Here is a 22,724-nt window from a genome sequence, read left to right as displayed (position 1 = left end):
CGCCATTTTGATTCCCATGCACAGATCGCGATCCGCTCACGAAAGTGGAGCTATACGCTTGGTGAGACGCTACATTTTAGAGTTGAGCATACACATAGCAAATGAGGTCCGAAAAAGTTGGTTAAATCTGTACACAGGATTCACGCATGGTAACTGTGGGCATCAACATTGCGGCTTTGCGGCATTTGCTTCTACAAAGGGTGACTCCACCCTAGACAGATGAGTCTAGTATTCAAGAGCCCGTCCTCTTCTTCTTCGTTCGCGGCAACACGCTCTCTTCATCTCCGTGGCTTGGAGCTGACGCCGTTGAAACAGTATGCATCCCTGTTGGGTCTCCAATATGGGAATCGCGTTTCTTTCGCAAAAAGCAATAAAATTCCATCCAGTTAAGGGCAAAAATTACGATACTACTGCCGAAGAGGGGCAAGTAAAGCGAGCACAAACATGCAAATAGGTTTTATCGATCCAACAGAGGCATTGACAAGCAAAACAACCAGATATTTCTCGATTTCTATCTTGATATCTTCAGACGTCCCAGCGATAGAACTTATGGCAATGTCCTCCACGACATCCGCCAGTACGTGCCGTTGCGGGGTCCTGAAATAGCAAGATACATCCATATATTGCAGAACATGTGTAAAAAAACACACATGTTCCTCAAGTAATTCAGGGAAGCCAAAGTTCCACTGGATAAACCGATAATAATTGGGTGTGTACGTCGCGAGGCAACCGATATCATGAGCGACGCCAAAGCGGTCAGTCTGTGGATTGCTTTTTCCCACCTGAGGGTTCTTTAACGTGCGACGAAAGCTCATCACACGGCACCCTTATTTAACGTACCTCGCGGAAGACGACGTGTCTAACCCGCCAACAACTTGCTGGCGTCTTTAGTCGGGTTCGATCTCACGATCAGAAGGCGAACACGCTACCGACTGAGCCACCGAGGCCGGTGCATAAACCGACACCACCCTTATTTCCCGTCAGAGATCCCATCTTCACATCACACTGGTATAATACTCTGAATGGAATTGTAGTTTTAATTACGGGGGACGGGTCCGTTCAGTCAATGCCTTTCAGATTTGTTCAACAGCAGCGGATGACATCTTACAGCACGGACAAGATGTTCAACAGAAAGATCTCGGTCGCGGTTCAATTTAGATCCAACGGGGCGCCTTGAGGTGCTACTATAAATGAATAAATAAATAAATTTCTATCCCTGCACAAATTGATTTTCCGAATTTTCTATTGCACTGCTTGTCGGACATTTCGAGGGACTATATGCATTTATGTATTATCCCTAAGTGGTGTCCTGACCTATTTCCCTCTTCTTATAAAATCCTGCAATCGATTGCTCCCCTCTAGCCACTGTAGAACCGCAGCCGCTTATCAGAAACAATGTAACATCAACATACAGAAGAAGGCACAGTGGATTGAACTTCGGCCTCTGTTCCGTACGCCCTTTTGCATACCCTCGGCACTGGGGTTTGTCTTATTTTATCTGTAGTTAACAGTTTCGAATTCCCCTGCTCCCCGAGTTTATGAACTAGGTACCTTTCCGTACCTCACGCCCTGCTGTGTGGCGTCGGCCGCTCAACCAGTTGTTCGCCTTCATGGCACAAATATACATACGACCTGCTGTCACACCTGTAAAACTGCCAGGTTGGTCTATTGAATTTGCGTGAGACTACTGTACATCAGTGAGACTGAGCGTTGGGCTCCATGAACTTTTACGTAAACACCGGCGCGGTAAGCGTTTGGTGCAGTTACATAATACTTCCGGTGTCAGATCCCATCAAATTACCCTGGTCTCCCACCATTTCTCCATCCCCAATCACACCACTGATAACCCTCGCTTGGCCTTCCTCGTTCTGGTGCGCCTCATTCGTTAGCGCAGCACAGTTCATTCTAGAGGCTTGAAGGATAAACTTGTTTCTGGATTTTAAACTTAGTCAAGGTACGTCACACATACTGTCCCCTCAGCTCGTATGATGCATCCACCTGGTACCTGCGTGGAATGCCTAGCACACTCGATCTATATGATTCATTAGTTCCCACTTCCAGTGAAGAGCAGGTGCTCGAGTCGTTCACCGCCAATTTTATTCTTTTTAGGCGACAGTTGTTAAGGGGTCAATTACGTGAAGATCCTCTCCCGTACGTCGCATCGCGGGAATCCCTCCTCCTCTCTTGGTGCGAGATGAAGCGAACAAACGAGAAAAGAAGCCTGCGATGAAGATTGGCCATTTCGGAGATTCACGTCAGAGAAAAAGTAGCAGCGGCGACGGCGGCTGCCGGTTCACATGTCACCGTGTCATGTCACCGTGTCATGGCACGTGAAGAATGCGTACCGGATACTCTTCACCCGTTACAGCAGCGGAGATGGTGTTGCGTGTGTATGTAATCGCGCTGTATCGAGCCGTCCTGGGACACGAACTTTGGGAAGATGTTGTTCCGGACCACAATCGACAGGGCGAACCGCGCTCGTGGCGACAGGCCAGCTCAAATAAAGAGCTCTGTCGCTGGCCTTGATTTGGTGCCTGTGTAACTTGTTTCATATATGCCAGTTCTTTTATTTTTTTTGCGACCCACAAGTTGCTCCCCTCCTCCCCCCCTTTTGTGCCCAAGTCCCCTCTGTGTGTTCCTGGAAGATTGCAACGACGTATTCCAGAACACATTCTCGTGAAATATTATTGACATGAAACGCCGGTCGAGCTTCCACGCTGCTTGCGTCAGTACTGTAAGCCTCGACGGCTGGGCTGCAAGACCTAGAGAAATCCCGGGAGCGATGCTACAACAGCAGCCATTGCAGTTGGATCTCTTCGGAGGAGGAGCCAACTGCTGGGCAGGTTGCGTCTAATCACATGATCTATTTCCCTATCTTCTCCTCTCCGTATACGTGTATTAAGGTTACTGTGCAAAGTGTTGATAATTACATCTACAAACAGATTAAAGGAAAGCAGCAAGTACACTCTTAAAAATGAACTTCACCACATAGCACGCTCCTAGCCAACCATCATCCCGAATGACAACGTTCTCGACCTAGATTTGTTGAAAACAGGAGGAGGAGCCTATTTTGTTCCGTGCATAATGGGCACAAAATAGGCTACTCCTCCCGTTTTCAGCAAATCAGGGGCGAGAACGTTGTCATTCGGGATGATGGTTGGCTAGGAGCGTGCTATGTGGTGAAGTTCATTTTTAAGAGTGTAGGTGCCATTTCCCGGAGCTGCACTTATATGACACCCTTCACGTATGCTGTGCCACTTCCCGTTTTACATATACAGACATTAGCCGGATCCAATACCAAATATGCACATCATTTCTGGTAATAGTGGTGCACGATATAAGTTTGCGGGTCCGATAGCTGCGAAATGAAAAGTCGATCGGTCCGGTGGAGGTGTTACGTGGGTCTATGAGGATAGCACTGCCACCCGTTCCTTTGGTTCGCACAAGCATTGAATCGGGGATGTTGACAAGGCCTCGGAAAATGCGCCCTTTGGACAGCTCTGTTCACGAGGTAGTCATCTGCATAATTGCCTTTGCATACATTAGTTGTGAGTGACGGCAGCGCAGATATGACACTCCTGGCTCCTTTAGACATTGCCTATCCTGGCGCACTGGCGGTGCCTTACACATTGGGAACAAAGTTGTAACCCTTCCCATTGGTCAGGTGGTGCCACATATTCTGCTCTTGTGTAAACGTAACATAATTTGTAAGCTGTGTGTATAGCACCAGGTTCCTTTGAGAATAGACATGCTGCTTCTTTTGAGGGTAAGGTAATATCTGTTACGAAGCCAACGTACGTAATACATGTCCCGTCCGAATATTTCAGACCCGTGCAGTGAATGAAGTCCGACGGATCACATCGATGCCAGTCTCATCCACGCTTTTATCTCCCTTCTTTGGGTCTTTTGTCTTCTGTCTGTCTTTAATCTACGCGCATTGCGTGGCTGCATGTCCTGAAACAACTGTCCCTTCTGCAGATTTTCATGACGGATTGCCGCTCGTCATTAAGGGGCCTGGTATCGACTTGAGGGGGAATGAGGTACATACTTCACTGTTACTCATCCCAAACGGCATAGACGATTGGGCATGGTGTCGCCATATTTCATCAGCAATTTATAGGCGCATGGAAGTGACACTCAACATGGTTCAAAATCCTGCTTCATCTGCGGAGCTGTCTGCCAGGAGTCACCGAGTAAAATATTTTCGCTCCGCGCTGTATAGACGGCCCTCTGTTTACAAGCAAGTGACGTCACGATCAGACTGGTTCGAGGTTATATTTTGCTTTGGTGGGCACGAAGCGGGAAAAACGCGTCTGCTGATATGTCGAAAAGGCTGATGAGTTTTATAGGTGCCCGCAATCATGCTTTGCGCGGCGGCGAAACGCAATCGATGGCGTACGGGTGCAGGTCGTCTATTGTAACTGCGCAATAAAATAGAATGTACAATAGACAGTCCGAGAGAGCGGTCGCGTGACGTAGATACTGTTCGGTGCATTTTTCTTTTCTTTTTTTTCCTTCTCGGCTCCCCTGCCGTTTATAGACGACCCTCTACTTTCAAACACGTGGCGTGACAAGAAGACAGGTTCGAGGTTATATTTTGCTTTGGTGGGCACGAAGCGGGAAAAACGCGTCTGCTGATATGTCGAAAAGGCTGATGAGTTTTATAGGTGCCCGCAATCATGCTTTGCGCGGCGGCGAAACGCAATCCATGACGTACGGGTGCAGGTCGTCTATTGTAACTGCGCAAAAAAATAAATTTTACAATAGACAGTCGGAGAGAGCAGTCGCGGACGAGAGACACGAGCCTCGCGTGACGTAGAAACTGTTCGGTGCTTTTGCTTTCCTTTTCTTTTTCTCGGCTGCCGTGCCGTTTATAGACGACCCTCTGCTTTCAAACACGTGACGTCACAAGAAGACTGGTTCGAGGTTACCTTTTGCTGTGGTGGGCAAGAAGCGGAAAAAACGCGTCTCCTGGAAGGCTGAAAAGGCTGATAAGTTGGATAGGTGCCCACCAGCATGCTTTGCGCGGCGGCGAAACGCAATCGATGACGTACAGAGGCAGGTCGTGTATTGTCACGCTGCGCAATAAAATAGAATGTACAATACAGAGTCTGAGAGAGCGGTCGCGTGACGTAGATACTGTTCGGTGCGTTTTTCTTTTCTTTTTTCCTTCTCGGCTCCCCTGCCGTTTATAGACGACCCTCTACTTTCAAACACGTGGCGTGACAAGAAGACAGGTTCGAGGTTATATCTTGCTTTGGTGGGCACGAAGCGGGAAAAACGCGTCTGCTGATATGTCGAAAAGGCTGATGAGTTTTATAGGTGCCCGCAATCATGCTTTGCGCGGCGGCGAAACGCAATCCATGACGTACGGGTGCAGGTCGTCTATTGTAACTGCGCAAAAAAATAAATTTTACAATAGACAGTCGGAGAGAGCAGTCGCGGACGAGAGACACGAGCCTCGCGTGACGTAGAAACTGTTCGGTGCTTTTGCTTTCCTTTTCTTTTTCTCGGCTGCCGTGCCGTTTACAGACGACCCTCTGCTTTCAAACACGTGACGTCACAAGAAGACTGGTTCGAGGTTACCTTTTGCTGTGGTGGGCAAGAAGCGGAAAAAAACGCGTCTCCTGGAAGGCTGAAAAGGCTGATAAGTTGGATAGGTGCCCACCAGCATGCTTTGCGCGGCGGCGAAACGCAATCGATGACGTACAGAGGCAGGTCGTGTATTGTCACGCTGCGCAATAAAATAGAATGTACAATACACAGCCTGAGAGAGCGGTCGCGTGACGTAGATACTGTTCGGTGCGTTTTTCTTTTCTTTTTTCCTTCTCGGCTCCCCTGCCGTTTATAGACGACCCTCTACTTTCAAACACGTGGCGTGACAAGAAGACAGGTTCGAGGTTATATTTTGCTTTGATGGGCACGAAGCGGGAAAAACGCGTCTGCTGATATGTCGAAAAGGCTGATGAGTTTTATAGGTGCCCGCAATTATGCTTTGCGCGGCGGCGAAACGCAATCGATGGCGCACGGGTGCAGGTCGTCTATTGTAACTGCGCAAAAAAGTAAATTTTACAATAGACAGTCGGAGAGATCGGTCGCGTGACGTAGAAACTGTTCGGTGCATTTTTCTTTTTTTCTCGCTCCCGTGCCATTTACAGACGACCCTCTGCTTTCAAACACGTGACGTCACAAGACGACTGGTTCGAGTTTATCTTTTACTGTGGTGGGCAAGAAGCGGGAAAAACGCGTCGGCTGACAGGCTGCTACAGCTGTCAGTGACCACCAACATGCTTTGCGCGGCGGCGCTACGTAATCAATGACGTACGGGTGCCGGTCGTCTATACATGCTTGAGCTGTGCCGTTGGACGTCACTGGTCATGTGCCAGAACCCGTGATACTTCATGACGTCCTCTCGTTCACCGATGCGGTCTTTGCACGTGGAGACGGGTTTTCTGAAAGGTGTGCGGAACAGAGCCTTGCGCGTGCTCTCTGGATTACCTGCGCTCATTGTACTTTCGCAGGGGCTCACTTTACTCGTTGCAGAAGACATCGCACCGAGAAGCAAAAAAATATTTTGAGGGTGACTTCAACGCTCCTTCAAAGAGCGAGAACTGACGCGCGATGAGGTTATCAGTTTCTGAATCTGTCACGCTTCAATTATAATCCTGAAAGATTCATTCTACCTTACCAGACACTGATGACCATCAGGACGATCGACGATCTCGTGAGGCCTGTTCTTGCAATAATATTTACAGCCGAAAGCCCCTCTTCCGTTCTGCATGCAAGTGAATGAGACATGTTATGCTAGGAGAGACACCTGTGCATGCCATATTCGCGCCAGAGTTGATTGTGAGCCAACATGACATTCTTTCTTTAGCTACAATCGACTTGAAATATTTCTGGTGTGTTCATAGCCAAAGTGAACGTGCTTAATGAAAATGAAATAAAGTTAATCCATAGTTCGATAAAAGTGTGTTCTTACGACATTGAGAGACCGCTAACCTTGGACACACGGACAATGTTCGTTCAATAGTGTCACAATAATATTTTCTCTAGGAGACTATTTGGAAACTTAGTAGGAAAGCGCGGCTAATTTAAAAAAAAAAACCGCCGTATCAAGCAATAAAAAATTCTGACGAAAAAGACAAAAAAAAAGAGGGGGAGGCATGTATTACAGACACATAATAGGGGAAACTTCACCGTGCGAACACCCGGAAACTAAGGGTGACCCTTCCGATGCTCCCTCTACCTTGGCGTTTCGGGGAAGGCTCTAGGTAGCTCTGTGGTCCCCAGACAGCTGCGCTGCGCTAGATAGCAGCTGGACATAGACAGCTGAAAGCAGCGCAGCTGCGTTCAGCTGTCTATGCAGCTAATATTATAAAACTGCAACTAATGCAACTAATAATATAAAACTTACACTATATTGCCCATTGACCCATTGACCACCCACTTTTTTGACCCACTGCCCATTGACCACATTTATTACTCACGAAGGTTTCATTTCATTCATTTCATTCGTGTTTTTCAGGCGCACTAGCTGTTCAGACCATAATGCGCGAAATACTACTTGAAGTTTTACCCAGGTAAAATTTGTGTGGTCACTAAAACTCAGATAAATGCTAAGTTAGTAATTTAATTTGCGGATCATTTAAAAGCCCAGTATCTCTACAAAACTTTCATCACCCAGGAAAGGTGCCGGGTGTAGTGGTAAGAAGTTTCTGTAGAACTAAACAAGATTACGTTGACGAAGATGCTGATATGCTGGGCATACAGTGAGGATGTGAAAGCTAGTGGGTTGTTCCCTATAGTGACTGCATTCGGGAAGGTCTTCTTCCCGTATGAGACATCCGTATGCTAAGTAGGTGTGTAACAGGCGGATCCAACAGGATAGCAACTCATACAGTCCATGGCATGCAGATGGAGGAGTGCCTGTTGCAGCTTTCTTTGTGTGCATCGTAAGACGACTACGAAGCGACTGAGAGCGCGTGTAAGAAGCGCGTGTGTGTGAGCCTTTTGGGGGACTTTTCTATACTTTTTTTCCACCTTGCGCTCGTGTTAGGAGCGGACACGTTTTTGCTGTACCTCTGTATACTCGGACATGGTTGAAGCTGGTCGCTGAAATTAAACGTATTTCAAGTGGCAAGTACAGTTCCTTCATTCTCGGAGTGGATATTCCACAACACATTTCTGGTGCCGAAACCCGGGAACTGGCCTGCTGTACAAGATCTTGAACGCTTCGAAGACTGATCATGGACCGGCTTAAGCCTAAAAGGGCAGCACGGCGTGCACAAATTACTCGACTCGTGAACGAGGTCACGGATCTTCGGCAGGACGTCGGTGTCAGTAAGACCGTTTTGAATGGACTTCCAGCTCGCATAGAAGAAAGTTACAAGGAACTACAAGCGGTGAACGCAGAAATCGGGCCCTTCATAAAGGATGAGGATTTACCCGCGGAGTACGAAGCAGTATTCCGATATGAAGAGCAAACTGCTAATGCGACTGCGGAACTACGAACACGGCTTACTGATTTTCAGCTTTTGGAACGGCACATGGCTTCTCCTCAGTCGGAGCCAGTGTCTCCTCGTATGCCACAGATCAACCAACAAGTCCAAGCGGGAATCAAGCTACCTAAGTTGCAGTTGATGACCTTCGCCGGTGAGCTCACAGAATGGCGACCATTTTGGGAGCAGTTCAAGACGGCAGTACATGAAAACCAGCGGCTGAATAAGACAGAGAAGTTCCAGTACCTAAACACGTCGTTGAAAGGACGAGCAGCTGATTCCCTTCGTGGACTGCAATAAAACAGAGTCTTCCTACGACGACGCGATTGAGATACTATTGCAGCGTTTCGGAGACACCTCTCTTATACAACGGGAGTATCTCGCGAGGCTACGGGATTTACCAGCTGTGAAATCACAGAGAGACGTACATGGACTACGGTCTTTGTATGACCATTTACAAGCCAACATGCGAGGTCTCAAGGCGTTGGGAGTGTCAACAAGTAGTTACTCGTCGATGATGGTCGATATCCTTTTCTCAGCTATCCCTACAGAGATGGCGGTTGGGTACAACCGAATGCATCGACACAGGAGGACGCCCAGCGACGACGGGACCGCAGACCACAGGGATAGGTCTACCAGGCCAGTTGCTCAAGATGACTGCGGCGTAGAGACTACAGATGAGTTGTCAAAGATCCTCGACTTCATCAGAGCGGAATTAGATAGCCTAGAACGGTCTGGACTGCAATACAGTCAGAAGGCTTCAGGGGCCCAACATACTAACGGGGCAAGAAACAAACTTATTCCTACCGGAGCGGTTCTCCAAGCATGCGTTGAAGGAACTCCAAAGTGCGTGTTCTGTGCATCAACTGACCACAGCACACTGGACTGCAATGCAGGACTATCGATCGCCGAAAAGATTAAAAAACTGTCAAAGGATATGCGCTGCTTTCGGTGTACGAAAAGAGGTCACCGGTCCAAGGACTGTCGTGTTAACGTTGTCTGTAAACATTGTGGAAATAGACACGCTTCCGTTGTCTGCGATCCCTCAAAGTGACCAGGTCCGACAAGTAGCAACGACACCGTGACCAACATAATGACCACCACCCAGCACAGGGACCAACGGGGACGTGCCGAGGTTCTTTTGCAGACCTTCAGACTATGGGCGTCATCTGACACCGCGTGTACCCAACTTCGTGGCATCATTGATGGAGGTAGTCAGCTGACCTTCATCCGTGACGACATTGCGCAGAAGCTGAAACTGAAAGTTGTAGGTGAGAGCAAGTTGCGGTTGAACACTTTTGCCAGTGCGTCTACCGCTAACAAGACCAACTTAGGGAAGGTGGTTGAACTTCACCTGCGGAGTCAGTATCGTCCTGTGGACTATCTCATACGCGCAACCACTATTCCGTTCATTTGCAAGTATCTTGCGGTAATTCCAGCTATTCAGGAGTTCGTCGAAAGGCTTCGTCGACAAGGACACCAGATAGCCGACGACTCCTTGTTCCCCAATGTTCAGTGTGAAGCTGGCATTGGACTGCTAATAGGCAGTGACGAAATGTGGCAGCTCTTGACAGGAGAAGTGAAGAGGCATGCAGACGATGACAAGTTGGTAGCAATTGGAACAGTGTTCGGGTGGACGTTTCAAGGGCCTTCACAGGTCACACATGGCTATGCTGAAAGTTCAGCAGCCACGACGATATGCGTCTTAAGAACATGAATTTGTGTGGATCCAGATGATGTGCTGGAGAAGTTCTGGAAGTTAGACAGTATTGGAATCGCAGACGTAACGACAAACAACAACGAGCATGACACAGCGGTGCTTGAAGAATTTCAAAGAAGCATTCGTTATGTGGACGGCCGGTACGAGGTGGCCCTGCCCTGGAAGCCTCGTACAGAAGAATTGGAAGACAACTTCGGGGAAGCCAACCGGCGACTGCGAGGACTTACGAGACGGTTACTCCAAAATGACTGCTTGACGAAGTATAACGAGGTTATAAGGAGCTACCTTGAAAATGGGCACGCCGAGGAGGCCAACGAAGACACAGCTCTGACTGGTTTGCATTACTACATGCCTCACAGGGCAGTAGTACGTAGCGAATCCACGACAACGAAGATACGTGTGGTGTTTGACGCCTCATCACACGCATCTGGAGCTACGTCGCTGAATGACCACTTGGAGAAGGGGCCTAAGTTGGGAGCAGATTTGGTGCCTGTCCTGTTGCGTTTCAGACTACACAGAATAGCAATCACAGCGGATATCCGAAAGGCATTTCTGCAAATCGGCATTCGAGAGAAAGACAGAGATGCTCTCCGTTTCTTGTGGTTTAACCATGCTCCAACATTGGACGATCCACAGCCTGAAGTGGAGTGTTGGAGAATGACGAGGGTGCCTTTCGGGACATCGGCGAGTCCTTTCCTGCTGACTCCAACTCTACAGCATCACCTGAGATCAGTAGAGGGGTCGAACAAAGATCTGGCCCAGGCACTAATAAATTATTTCTATGTCGACGATCTGCTTGTGAGCGTAGCCAACGTTTTGGAAGGGAAATATCTGGTCCAAAAGGCGGAAGACATCTTTCAGAGGGCAGGAATGAAACTAAGCAAATGGGCGTCTAACTCTGCTGAGCTACAGACTATGTTCCTGCAGTGCGACACCGGCGGAGCTAGCCAAGGAAAATCATTCGTCGACACTGCACACACTAAGGTACTTGGGGTGATGTGGGACCGATCTAGTGACAGACTGAGCTTCTCAGCACAGCACCTGCTGGATGTCATTGCCGACATGAAAGACAGCAAGAGGTCCATACTGCAGGCTTCCGCCAGACTGTTCGACTGGGGTACCTGTCACCGTATACCATTCGAGTGAAGATGCTTTTCCAAGAACTCTGGAAGGCGAAGATAGATTGGGACTCCAAACTTCCAGAGGAGATATCGAAGACATGGAACCTCTGGCTTAAGGAGCTGCCCGATCTACATATGATCTCAGTGGAAAGATGTGTGCTTCCAACCGAAGGGTCTTTGTACACTTATGAAATGCACTTCTTCACGAATGCTAGTCCGCAGGCATATGGAGCATGCGCCCTTCTACGGAGCACGAGTGAGATTGGAGAAACAAAGGTATCCCTGCTGTTTTCAAAGTCACGAGTAGCACCACTCCAGAAGATCACTTTGCCCAGGCTGGAACTAATGGGGGCCCTGATAGGAGTGCGAATCGCCAAGTTCCTGAGTCAAGCGCTGTCTTTGTCGAACCTTGAGACGACATTCTGGACCGTCTCCACCATTACGCTAAGCTGGATCCCAGGTGACTCAACGAGGTGGAAACCCTTCGTGAGGAACAGAGTGGCAGAGATCCAGGCGAATAGCCGTCAGCAGCAGTGGAGGCATTGCCCTGGCTGCGATAACCCAGCGGACGCCTTAACAAGGGGACTCACCGTCAGGTCATTACGTCAGAACACACAGTGGTTTGAAGGACCAGGGTGGCTTTCCCATCCACGCACAGTTTGGCCAAAGCCTTGCGGTGAAGAAGATGCGGACTTAGAGAGCGTCGAGGAAGAAAAGCTGACAGCCGCACTAGTGATTGCAGGTGATTTAAAGGGGCCTTCTCCTCTATTCGAGCTTTCTAAGTACAGCAGTTACAACCGCGTTGTGCGGGTCACCGCATGGATAAGAAGATTTGTGTGGAATTGCCGCACTAATGTAAAAAAAAAAAACAAGGGGGCGCTTACTGCATCTGAAGTGGCGGAGTCCGAGATGTTATGGGTGAGACATGTGCAGCGTGAAGTTTACCCCGAAGAGACGTTCGCACTCAGTCGCAACGAGCAAATTGCCAAATCATCCAAGCTTCTGAGGCTGAATCCGTTTCTCGATGAAAATAGAGTGATGCGGCTTACGGGCAGACTACAGTGCTCGGACAACACTGAAGATATCAAGCATCCCATTCTGCTACCAAAGAAGCACACGCTATCCAAGCTGATTGTTCGGAACGCACATGAACTAACGCTACATGGAGGAGTACAACTGACATTGTCGACCTTGCGAGAGAAGTGGTGGATAGTCCAGGCCAGGCAGATTGTGAAGTCGATTATACACGACTGCACGGTGTGCGTAAGGTTTCGTGCTGCTCGAATCACAGCGCCAACTGCGCCTTTGCCAGACGTTCGGACAAACCCGACTCACCCCTTTGAGACCACAGGTGTCGACTTTGCGGGACCGTTGTACATCAAAGCTAGTAAAGGTTACGAATCCTCCTCTAAGTCATATATCCTCCTCTTCCCATGTGCCACGACGAGATCGATTCATCTCGAGTTAGTGACCGATACAACGGCGAAAGCGTTCCTCATGGCGTTCCGACGATTTATATCCGACGATAAGAGGAACTCCTTCTATCATATACAGTGACAATGCCCTTGCTTTCAAGAAGGCGTCGAGGGATATTCAAGACTTGTGGAGGATAATGCGTAGCACCGAATCACAAGACTTTATGTCTGCAAGACGTATTAACTGGAGGTTCATCGTAGAACGGGCTGCATGGTGGGGCGGAATGTGGGAACGGCTGATACGGACGGTCAAGAGCTGCTTGCGGCGAATTCTGGGAAGACAGTGCCTCACATTCGAAGAGATGGAAACTCTTCTTCATGAAGTAGAGGCAGTCGGTAACTCCAGACCTCTCACCTTTCTTCATTCCACTCCCGACGAACCTGCCGCGCTGACTCCAGCTCATCTACTAATAGGCAGGACCTTAACGGCAGTACCCGAGAAACCTTCGCACGAAGTTCGATCCTCGACAGCCCAGTCAAGCATCCGAAGATGGCGACACAAACAGAAAATTGCAGACATGTTTTGGAGAAGATGGAAGCAGGAGTATCTCCTCGAGCTCAGGTCAGCTCATCAAACAAACGCAACGGAGTGCTTCCCAAAGCTTTCGGAAGGGGACGTGGTTCTTCTTCACGACCATAGGACACCTCGACATATCTGGAAGCTGGCTAGAGTCAACGAAGTTCATCCCGGTCGAGATGGCAATGTACGCTCTTGTACCGTGAGGCTACCCAATGGGACTATAACTCGACGGCCTGTGCAGCTATTGTACCCGTTAGAAATGACTAGACATTGACTAACTCTATTTTGCGCGGGGGAGGATGTTGCAGCTTTCTTTGTGTGCATCGTAAGACGACTACGAAGCAACTGAGCGCCAGCAACGAGCAAGCGCGTGTCTGTGAGCCTTTTGGGGGACTTTTCTATATTTTTTTTCCACCTTGCGCTCGTGTTAGGAACGGACACGTTTTTGCAGTACCTCTGTATACTCGGACATGGTTGAAGCTGGTCGCTGAAATTAAACGTATTTCAAGTGGCAAGTACAGTTCCTTCATTCTCGGAGTGGATATTCCACAACAGTGCCTATCTAAGGTTTTATAGTGTGTAACTTGTTGCTTGCCTCTTGGTCCCCAAAGCTCTGCCTGCATCTGGACGCTTCTGTTTAAAAATGGCCTGATATCTTGTGATGGAATATCGAAGGGCATTATGTCATTTGTTAGGGACGTGGCTTCTCGACCGGTCGTTTCGTTTCTGGGCATCCCAACATGGTTGAGTACCCAGCAGAAAAGTAATCGATAAGCCCTGTTAGCCTGTAGTGCTTGCTAGGCTCCTTGCACGATGGACGTATACGTATTTTATGTAATGAATGCTACAGATGGTCTGTAACGAACTCAGATACATGCATACGCTTCTGCTGTGAAGACAGACGTGGTGACCCTGAAACGATATCACCTCGTAACTGTGCCTGAGACCATAGCGCACGATACCTCGGGAACAGTCTTTGAACCATCAGTGTACAACTTCACATGGCTGCCAAATTCAGAAAATTCCCGTTCCTGCATGGTGTTAGCAGTTTCACATTTGTCGTACCTGGTGAGGCACATGTTACATTTTGGTAGGGTGCTGCAATGGAAGAATGTTTTCCTTGACTCAAGGATCAGAGAGTTGTACTCTGGAAAGCCATAGTGATCACCTTCCTGTGACATTCAAATATTATAGGAAGGCACAGCTGCAGGTCTGTTCAAGAAGTGCCGTCTGAATTGTGTACCTTACACACATTGATATGCTGGTTTCTGGGGCTGACTCCTAGTCCGTAGTGCATATACAGGGTGTCTCACTTCAGAGTGAATCTAAGTATTTAAAAAAGGTAGTTGAGAAGAAAATTAGAAACATTCTTTGTCATACTTGCGAAGGTTTTTGACGCCCAAACAGGAAGTTTCCATCTGTGTACCTCATTAAGTTGCCTAATTAGCCTAACTGAATTTAAAAAAAAATCCTACGAAAGATGACATTTTTTGTGCTAATTGGAAAGCCCATGGTCAAAACACCCTATTTCAACCACAATTACAGTATCTTTCATGATGCTTTCAGCAAAATCTGACACCTGTAACTTGTCTTTTTGCTGCAGTACCATCTCCCCCTGTCATATCTCATTACCGTTATCACTGCTTTATCGGCGGACCGAATTTCGACTGCCAGTGACAGGCAACACATAGTCTTGTACTATCTATATGTGCGCCTTCACTGACATCGACATGGTAACATGCGCCGTGCAGTTGTGACATCCTACGTCACCAGGATGACGGATCACAGAGAAAATGTGTCCTTTAAGAGTGCAGCTTTTAAGGCTGGTTTGCAGTACGACGAAGTGGGGCATAATGACGCGCGGTGAACTGCTGCGCACCGCGAGCCGCCGCCGGTGAGTTCATAGTTCGAGCACACTGGGCGAAGAGCAGCACGGCAGTGACGTGCGATACGTTAGCCGGCGTCGATGGAGTAGAGCAGTGCTCTACGTCTGGCGATGGGCAGCGAGCTGTGCACGGGGTGGGCTCGTATTTGCCAACATGGCGTCCCGCATTGGGTGTTTGATCGGAGCGGGTAAGGAACACCGTTTTCCAGCGAGCCTCACACCCAGCGCTTTCGCGCATAGCACACTCCAGCAAGGAGGAAATCGATAACAGGGAAGAAACACACTGTGAAGTAAAGGTTGCGGTTTTCTACTGACATGCCGTGTAGTGCTATCATAGTTACCTATACTGCACTGTGTGGTACAGGAGCAGCGGCAATCCGCAACCGTTCTCGCGCCGAACCTGCCCCAAGAGTGTTTATTTCCTCCTCCTCTTTTCCTTTTCAACCTATATGTTTTCCGCCGTTTTGTTGATCATTCCTCCGTGGATGGTACGGGACTACGTTGCCTATGGCGGCCGTTCCGTGCATACCTCGAGGCAGTCTCGAGAACGACGCATGGCCTTCATATTAGGCCCGCGTAGAAGGTAGGCTTAGTCGAACTAGGACGCGGTTGTCAGTAGTATAGGGGGGACCGCTATAAGAACATCCTTTTTCTAATCCAGTTCTAGGAATTTCTAATCCAACACAAGCCAGTTCTAATCCCTCTGGTTAGTGGCCCCACTTTGATTGACAGGCCCCTTTTTGGCTCGCCCATTCATGCTGATTGGTTTGAGATGACCCACTTCGATTTACAGGCCCCTTGTTTGGCTCCACCCCTTCACGCTGATTGGTTCAAAATGACCCCACTTTGATTGACAGGCCCCCCTTTTGGCTCCGCCCCACTTCACGCCGATTGGCCCCTCCAAACCTACTGATTGCTGATTGATCCATCCACTTCGCGCTGATTGGCTCCTTCTAGGACAGCTGATCGACCAACCCAGTGACCCCACTACAGCTCTATCTTAGACAAACAAAAGGAATACATTGCAACGTTTATTGAGTACATCATGGCTGTCTTGGAGAGATTGAGTTCCTCAGAAGTGACGAATCATGTAGGTGTCTCTGGGACAGCGGCTAAGAAAAGTTTCATCCTCCGTGAGTTGACACATTCCACACGCACTGGACGCTTACGTCCAGTGGTTGAAGGCACGTGCGTAGCGATCCAGTAGCGTTCTTGTCCAGCTTAATGTTGGACCGCATAGGTACCACATACCAATCTGTGATAGTGAAGATATCACCAGGGCATTCAAGCGGGTAGGTGTGCTTATCTTTCTCGAGCTTCATGCGTCTTCAGTTGCAGGTGTCCAGCGCCAGCGTGCATGAGACGAGCGAGAAGAGAACGAGCTACCATATCCTTCCACTGGTCCAACTGACGCTACTCCTTCTCATCTGAGGAGAGAAAGAATGCCCAGTTAAATCACGCTATCTCCGTCATACACTCAAGCTTACCATATTCGCAGCTTCCGTATGGGTAGGAGTCGATGTCATTGTAGAGGTATCGTTTGTCGTCGTACGCCATCAGACTTCTTTTCACATTTCTGATGGTGTACATGCACTGTTTCTTTCCCACTATTGACACCTGTTCGTGCGATACGCTAGTGTGCTTGAACAGGGTATCGTGGTACGTATCATGGAGGAGGTGTTTGCGCACAATGTTCTTTTTTACCCCTTTAGCTCTTGCAATTTGTTTTCCCCCAGCTAGTTTGATGGAGTACATTTTGGCTTTCAAGCATATTACTTCTTCGATAGGTACACTACCAGTTTCGCTTTTGAATGCCCCAAGTCTTCCACGATTCTTTTCACTGTACAGTGGATGATCCCGATCAAAGGAAGACAAATCTAAGTGGTCGTCGGCGATCACACGTAACTGATCTTCGTAATCCTTGCAGAATAGGCCGAGGATCAGAGAATCCGTGTCAAAGTAGCAGGTAATCACCGGACAAGTGAGCTTGCTCAGCAAAGTTTCGTAGTAGAACGCGTACATCGTTAATTTACTCAGTTCTAAAATCGTGAAGCCAATCTGCAAGGGGAAATCACATCGCACTTTTCTTTTGCGCATTTCGTACATGACACAATCGGGGGACAAAATTTCCATTCGCACGCATTCTGGCCGACTCCCGAGGCGACTCGCCGTCTCCTCATCGAAGGCTACTCGAATATCCCTCATGTTAAATTTATTTAAAAGCGTTCTTCCGAAAACCGCATTATTTGAGATTTTATAGAAATTTTTTTCAAACGTCGTGCCTGAGGCAACGCGCCTGGCAACATTGTCCTCAATGTAGGGACGCAGGAATGGTGCCTGACGAAATTTTAGGATTCGGTGAATTTTTGTCACCCTCATGCCCAATCTACAGTAGAGTGCGAGCAGTGCGTAATGAACGACATACTCGACCTTGTCCTTGCACGTCAGCAACAGCTTTTTGCTGTTAGCTGGCTGATACATTAATTCTTCGAGAAGACCTCGCTGGAATGGCGAGAGCATTCCTCCGGGACCACAGCCTTCTCGGGAGCCAGGGGGAAGTACCGCGTTAGAGCGTGGATAGATTTGGATACTCCAAGTCGCACACATACACGTACCCCACCTCCGAATCCGTGGGGTGATGCATAAAATCCACGGAGCTAAAATCCTCGACCCACTCGAAATCGCCGACGGGGAGGTGCTTTACCATACTGAATCCATAAAGATTGTTGCAATCTATATATGATATGTACACCTCCTCTTTATCGGGATCATAGCCACTACACAGAGGGTTGTTGGCACGTAAATGACGCCTGCTCGCCTGACAGAGCCCGCCCCTAACACCCGACTCGATTGTTCTGTACATGTCCTCGTCGATGATTAACTCCAATTTTGCCTGCGTGTAATTTAGAGCACATTGCCACGAATAGGATGCCAGAGAAACACAATGAAGCAATTCTAATCCACGCGCGTCGTAGCACAGTCGTCGGAAGTGCTGCATCACGTCTGCATGTAAGAGGGCATCCGTTTTCAGGTACAGTGCATTATAATCCCTCAGATTCGAGCATCCAAAACGTTCAAATACTTGCAGTGCATACTGGTAGTCTTCCTCGCTTATATCCTCCCAGTGAGATCATTTCGGAAGGCAGATTTTGCCGGCAGAGCCAATTCGTCGTACACCGCAAAAGAATTAACGTGGCTGTATGGGAATACACCTTTACGAAGCAGAATTTCGTAGTCGTTTCCAAATACCTGCTTCAGGCACTGGAACGCCTCTGCGCCCCCCATGGATTTGACGGTTTCCACGAGCTCCCCCAGCGACGAATTTAGGTACTGCATGGTATCTCTGAATAGGAAGGTGCCAATTTCGAACGATCGAATTTTTTCCATGGAACTGGCAACGATGAAGGGAGCTCGCTTCCACCCGAGAAGGTGAAATTCCCGCAGCAGTCCGGCCAAATCGTAGGCCAGATTGTGCACCATGATCGGTAATTTTTCTCTCGTCGTGCACGCCACATTACAGGGGCTGCACAGCGTCGCAATGTAATTTGTGTCCCCGGTAGTACATCGCTTGGAATGGTCGTGATGACGGATACGGGGTAGATCTCGCGTGAACTCCCGTTTACAGTACGCGCAATGGGTGGCAGCTCTGTGCTCGGCCCGTTGCTCATCATTCAGCACCATTGTGGCGGGGCAGGCATTCAGGGCAACCATCTCGTCCCGCATTTCCATCAAAGCCTTCACGCACTGCCTCGCGGAATCTTCACCGTGGTGCGTCCTGACGCGCATCACCTTCGAGTCGTGGGTGCGCACGAGCACGGCACAGAAGCTAGAGGTGACGTGACGCTGCATGCCAACACCACTGGGCGCGAGTACGCTCTCCGTGTCCAACGCGACGACGTAGTTGTACTGCTGCTTGTACTGTATTTTATTAATTCTACAAAATTTTTGCCAGGTTCGCAAAATTCCAATAAGATTTCGTTCACGTCCGCGCACAGGCGACGATGTTTCGCCATGCTCTTTTCCTCGTTAAAAGAGCGCGTGCAACGTTCGCATACGAAACACCTATTGTCTCTCATCAGTAATCGTTCGAGGGACTTGATTCCAAAAAAATGTTCATCTATAGCCAATAAGTGAATTTTCTTTTCACACTCGAGTTTTGGGGGTCGCGACACGTGCACTCCCTGATCGACGTACTCGTACACATACACGGATAACTTGTTTTTGTCTTCGAATTCGTCCAGATCAGAAAATGAAATGGGGAAGTGAGTAGGCCACCAGTAATCTACTGCATAATTTTCACATTTTTTCCACGAATTCCTTTCCTGTGGGTGCAGGAGAGCGAGCGTATTGTATTTAAAACATTCGCCCTCCTTGCGTGCTGGTAAATGGATATTCGTTAACACGTTCCTGCGTTTAGCCAGATTCGTGGGAAGTACCCCATTGCACCCGAATTTTTTAGTTTTCACAGCGGAGATACACATTTGAACTTTTTGGACGTCAGCGGATACAAACCCACTACCCTCGCGCTGGTAATTTTCAATGCGCCCGGTGGACTCCTGAATCACATCCATCAAAGTATTTGCGATAGCTCCGTCGCTGTGGACTTCGCGAGCAAGCGCCATAAAATGAGCTATGTGTGCGGTTACATCCCCTCGATTTTCTTTCATCATTAGGACGTCAGAACAAATGCAAAACCTAAAGGGTATTCTTTGCGCTCGCAAAATAGCAATTATATTGTGGAGGTGGTTCATTAAATATTGTCGCAAGTCCTCTACTCCCTGATCGTGAACAGATGCCAATAGCACAAACGCTTTGACGATACCTCGAAATGCGCTATCAGTTTGAAAGAAAGGCAGGAAGGAAATGTCCACATAGGGATGTGATCGCTCGACGTGAGCATGCAATGTGGCAGGTGAAATGTCTGGAGAAGATGATGAATTCTCTTCCAATAGCTCATCATCCCCGATATCATGAGGATCAAAAAAGCAGAACACGCATCTAGGCACTGAAAAAAAGAAGAAACACTAAGAAAACGTGCACCACAAAGCGTGAATGAAAAATACTTACTCTTGAAGCGAGCTCCGCACACTCCCGAAGCGATGCGAAGACTGCTGCCCCTTTACACATCCTCGCCATTTATATAGCGGCGACCTCGCTGCATGCCCCAACATGCACGGGTGCGGCGAGTCGTCATAGCCTAAAAATAACCTGCTCTGCATGTTCAAGGTCGCAGTTTGCCCTTGGCTTCACGTAATGCTCCGTCCGCCTACACCATTGCCGCACCTGAGCGCAAAGTTCGCTCTCATCACATGTCATTCCGATATGCAAGTTGCTTTCATGATCAGGCACACAACCATCCCTTTTTGGCTGTGGTATTTCAATAATATTACTTAAAAGAAACAAATTGCAGTGAAATGCTGATTCATCTCAGACAGGAATTTCTACCCGCAGTGTTAAACCCTCAGATACCAGCATTTCTGCTCAAATACCAAAATAGCTATGACTTCGAAAATTAAACACATGCTAAACAAACTACCATCAACTCCTATCAGATAATTATTGCATAATGCTAAATACTCAATTGCATTACCCCTGCGTGAAGAAAGCACAGGACAAGGGTACACAAATTCACTTAAGCGATGAGGGAAAAGGCTTAAGACCTCAGGTCACCACACAACGCTACGCGGCTAACACAAGATAACAACAAGATACTAGCGGCGGGTAAAATCGTAACACTGCTAAACAAGCCCCAACATGCCATGATGACGTCACAAACCACGAAAAAAGCACACACGCGCGCGCACACAGCAGCTCAGGAATGCATAAGGAGAGGTGCTTTATTGGAATTTCTACTCCTGGCTCAGACACCAACATTTCTGCTCAAATACCCATAACTGCAAGATTAAGCACCGCTTACTTCATCGAGCACCCAACAAAATCTAACAAACAAAAAACAAACAAACCCACTTTCCGTAATAGAACACTATTCAGCTTTACCAAGCGATTTTCTTCTGCTTTAGCAGTGAAAGAAGAAAAGAGCCATGAAAAATTACACGTACTTTTGCTTGAATAGCTATAACTGCAAAAAAAGAAGAAAAAATCGAAGCACATGCTAATAAACTAAGAAAAAGACACTCATGTCTGGTATGTGATAGTGCCACATACACAGACGCATTGCCCTTGCGTTAAGAAAGCACAGGACAGGGATACGAAAATTTCCTTAGGTGAGCAGGGAAAAGGCTTAAGACCTCAGGTCACCACACAACGCTACGCGGCTAGCACAAGATAACAACAAGATACTAGCGGCGGGTTAAATTGTAACACTGCTAAACAAGCCCCAACATGTCATGATGACGTCACAAACAAGGAAAAAAGCACACGCGCGCGCGCACACAGCAGCTCAGGAATGCACAAGGAGAGGTGCTTTATTGGAATTTCTGCTCCTGGCTCAGACACCAACATTTCTGCTCAAATACCCATAACTGCAAGATTAAGCACCGCTTACTTCATCGAGCACTTAACAAAATCTAACAAACAAACAAACAAAAACAAACAAACCCACTTTCCGTGATAGAACACTATTCAGCTTTACCAAGTGATTTTCTTCTGCTTTAGCAGTGAAAGAAGAAAAGAGCCATGAAAAATTACACGTACTTTTGCTTGAATAGCTATAACTGCAAAAAAAGAAGAAAAAAAATCGAAGCACATGCTAATAAATGGAGAAAAAGGCACTCATTTCTCCTATCAGATAATTATTGCATAATGCTACATACACAGTCGCGTTGTCCCTGTGTAAAGAAAGCACAGGACAAGGGTACACAAATTGAATTGAGAAAATCACTTCTACTCGCGCAGCATAATACGATATACGCAGTTTTTTTTTTTTTTTTTTACGGTCGAAAATTGCAATAAGAAGCCACTGCCATGCATGTGCAACAACCCTTATTTTTTATACCAACATTTCATGCAATACCACATAAATTTATCACTCGAGTCACACGAAAAGGCATACACAATGTACTTACTGGTTAAGTGGGGTCAGAGTTGCACACACACACACACACACAAACACAGACACAACGAGTGACAGTGAAAAATAAGAAATTACACGCACTTCTGCTCGAATAGCAAAGTGTCAAGCATGACAAAACACATTTTCTACCACCAGAAAATTATTAAACAGAATAATACAATATTCGCAAAGATTAAGCTTGTGTGGCAAACACACAACCTGAGGAAGACACCTATTCACATCTGCTTTCTGAATTTGTTATACATGCGTGAGCGATTCGATAAGAATATAAAGCACGCTGCCTTGGAGAAAGCATATATCATGTGTAGCTCAGTCTACTCTATTGAAAATGCGATAAACCTTATTTTTCAAACAAAAAATCACGGTCGGCATAATATACGACAATGTCGGCAATATCACTGAAGTCAAACACATTGAACTTACTTGTCAATTGGGGTCTCAGCTGCACAAACGCGCACGCACACTCACA

General features: G+C 47.7%; 3 protein-coding genes across 3 annotated transcripts; all 3 read left to right on the top strand.

Moving 5' to 3' along the window:
• Positions 1 to 8,249: 8,249 nt before the first annotated feature.
• On the top strand, positions 8,250 to 8,801 carry LOC135373851 (uncharacterized). Its single transcript, XM_064606906.1, has one exon. The coding sequence runs from the start codon at positions 8,250 to 8,252 to the stop codon at positions 8,799 to 8,801; it is 552 nt and encodes a 183-aa protein (XP_064462976.1).
• Positions 8,802 to 9,594: 793 nt separating this feature from the next.
• LOC135373850 (uncharacterized) lies at positions 9,595 to 11,367 on the top strand. Its single transcript, XM_064606905.1, has 2 exons — positions 9,595 to 10,180; positions 10,235 to 11,367. Exons 1-2 carry the CDS (start codon positions 9,595 to 9,597, stop codon positions 11,365 to 11,367), a joined length of 1,719 nt encoding a protein of 572 aa, XP_064462975.1.
• Positions 11,368 to 11,369: 2 nt separating this feature from the next.
• On the top strand, positions 11,370 to 12,899 carry LOC135373849 (uncharacterized). The gene has a single exon (XM_064606904.1). The coding sequence runs from the start codon at positions 11,370 to 11,372 to the stop codon at positions 12,897 to 12,899; it is 1,530 nt and encodes a 509-aa protein (XP_064462974.1).
• Positions 12,900 to 22,724: the final 9,825 nt, after the last annotated feature.

Source organism: Ornithodoros turicata, unplaced genomic scaffold (genome assembly GCF_037126465.1).
Source record: "Ornithodoros turicata isolate Travis unplaced genomic scaffold, ASM3712646v1 Chromosome33, whole genome shotgun sequence".
NCBI lineage: Eukaryota > Metazoa > Arthropoda > Arachnida > Ixodida > Argasidae > Ornithodoros > Ornithodoros turicata.
Note: the sequence above shows the minus strand (reverse complement) of the source record. Positions and strands in the feature narration are given on the sequence as shown.

Coding starts and splice junctions, on each gene's coding strand:
- LOC135373851 (XM_064606906.1), top strand. CDS start 8,250: ATGGACCGGCTTAAGCCTAAAAGGGCAGCACGGCGTGCACAAATTACT.
- LOC135373850 (XM_064606905.1), top strand. CDS start 9,595: ATGACCACCACCCAGCACAGGGACCAACGGGGACGTGCCGAGGTTCTT. Junction 10,181..10,234: donor CACACATGGCTATGCTGAAA/GTTCAGCAGCCA, acceptor GTGTGGATCCAG/ATGATGTGCTGGAGAAGTTC.
- LOC135373849 (XM_064606904.1), top strand. CDS start 11,370: ATGCTTTTCCAAGAACTCTGGAAGGCGAAGATAGATTGGGACTCCAAA.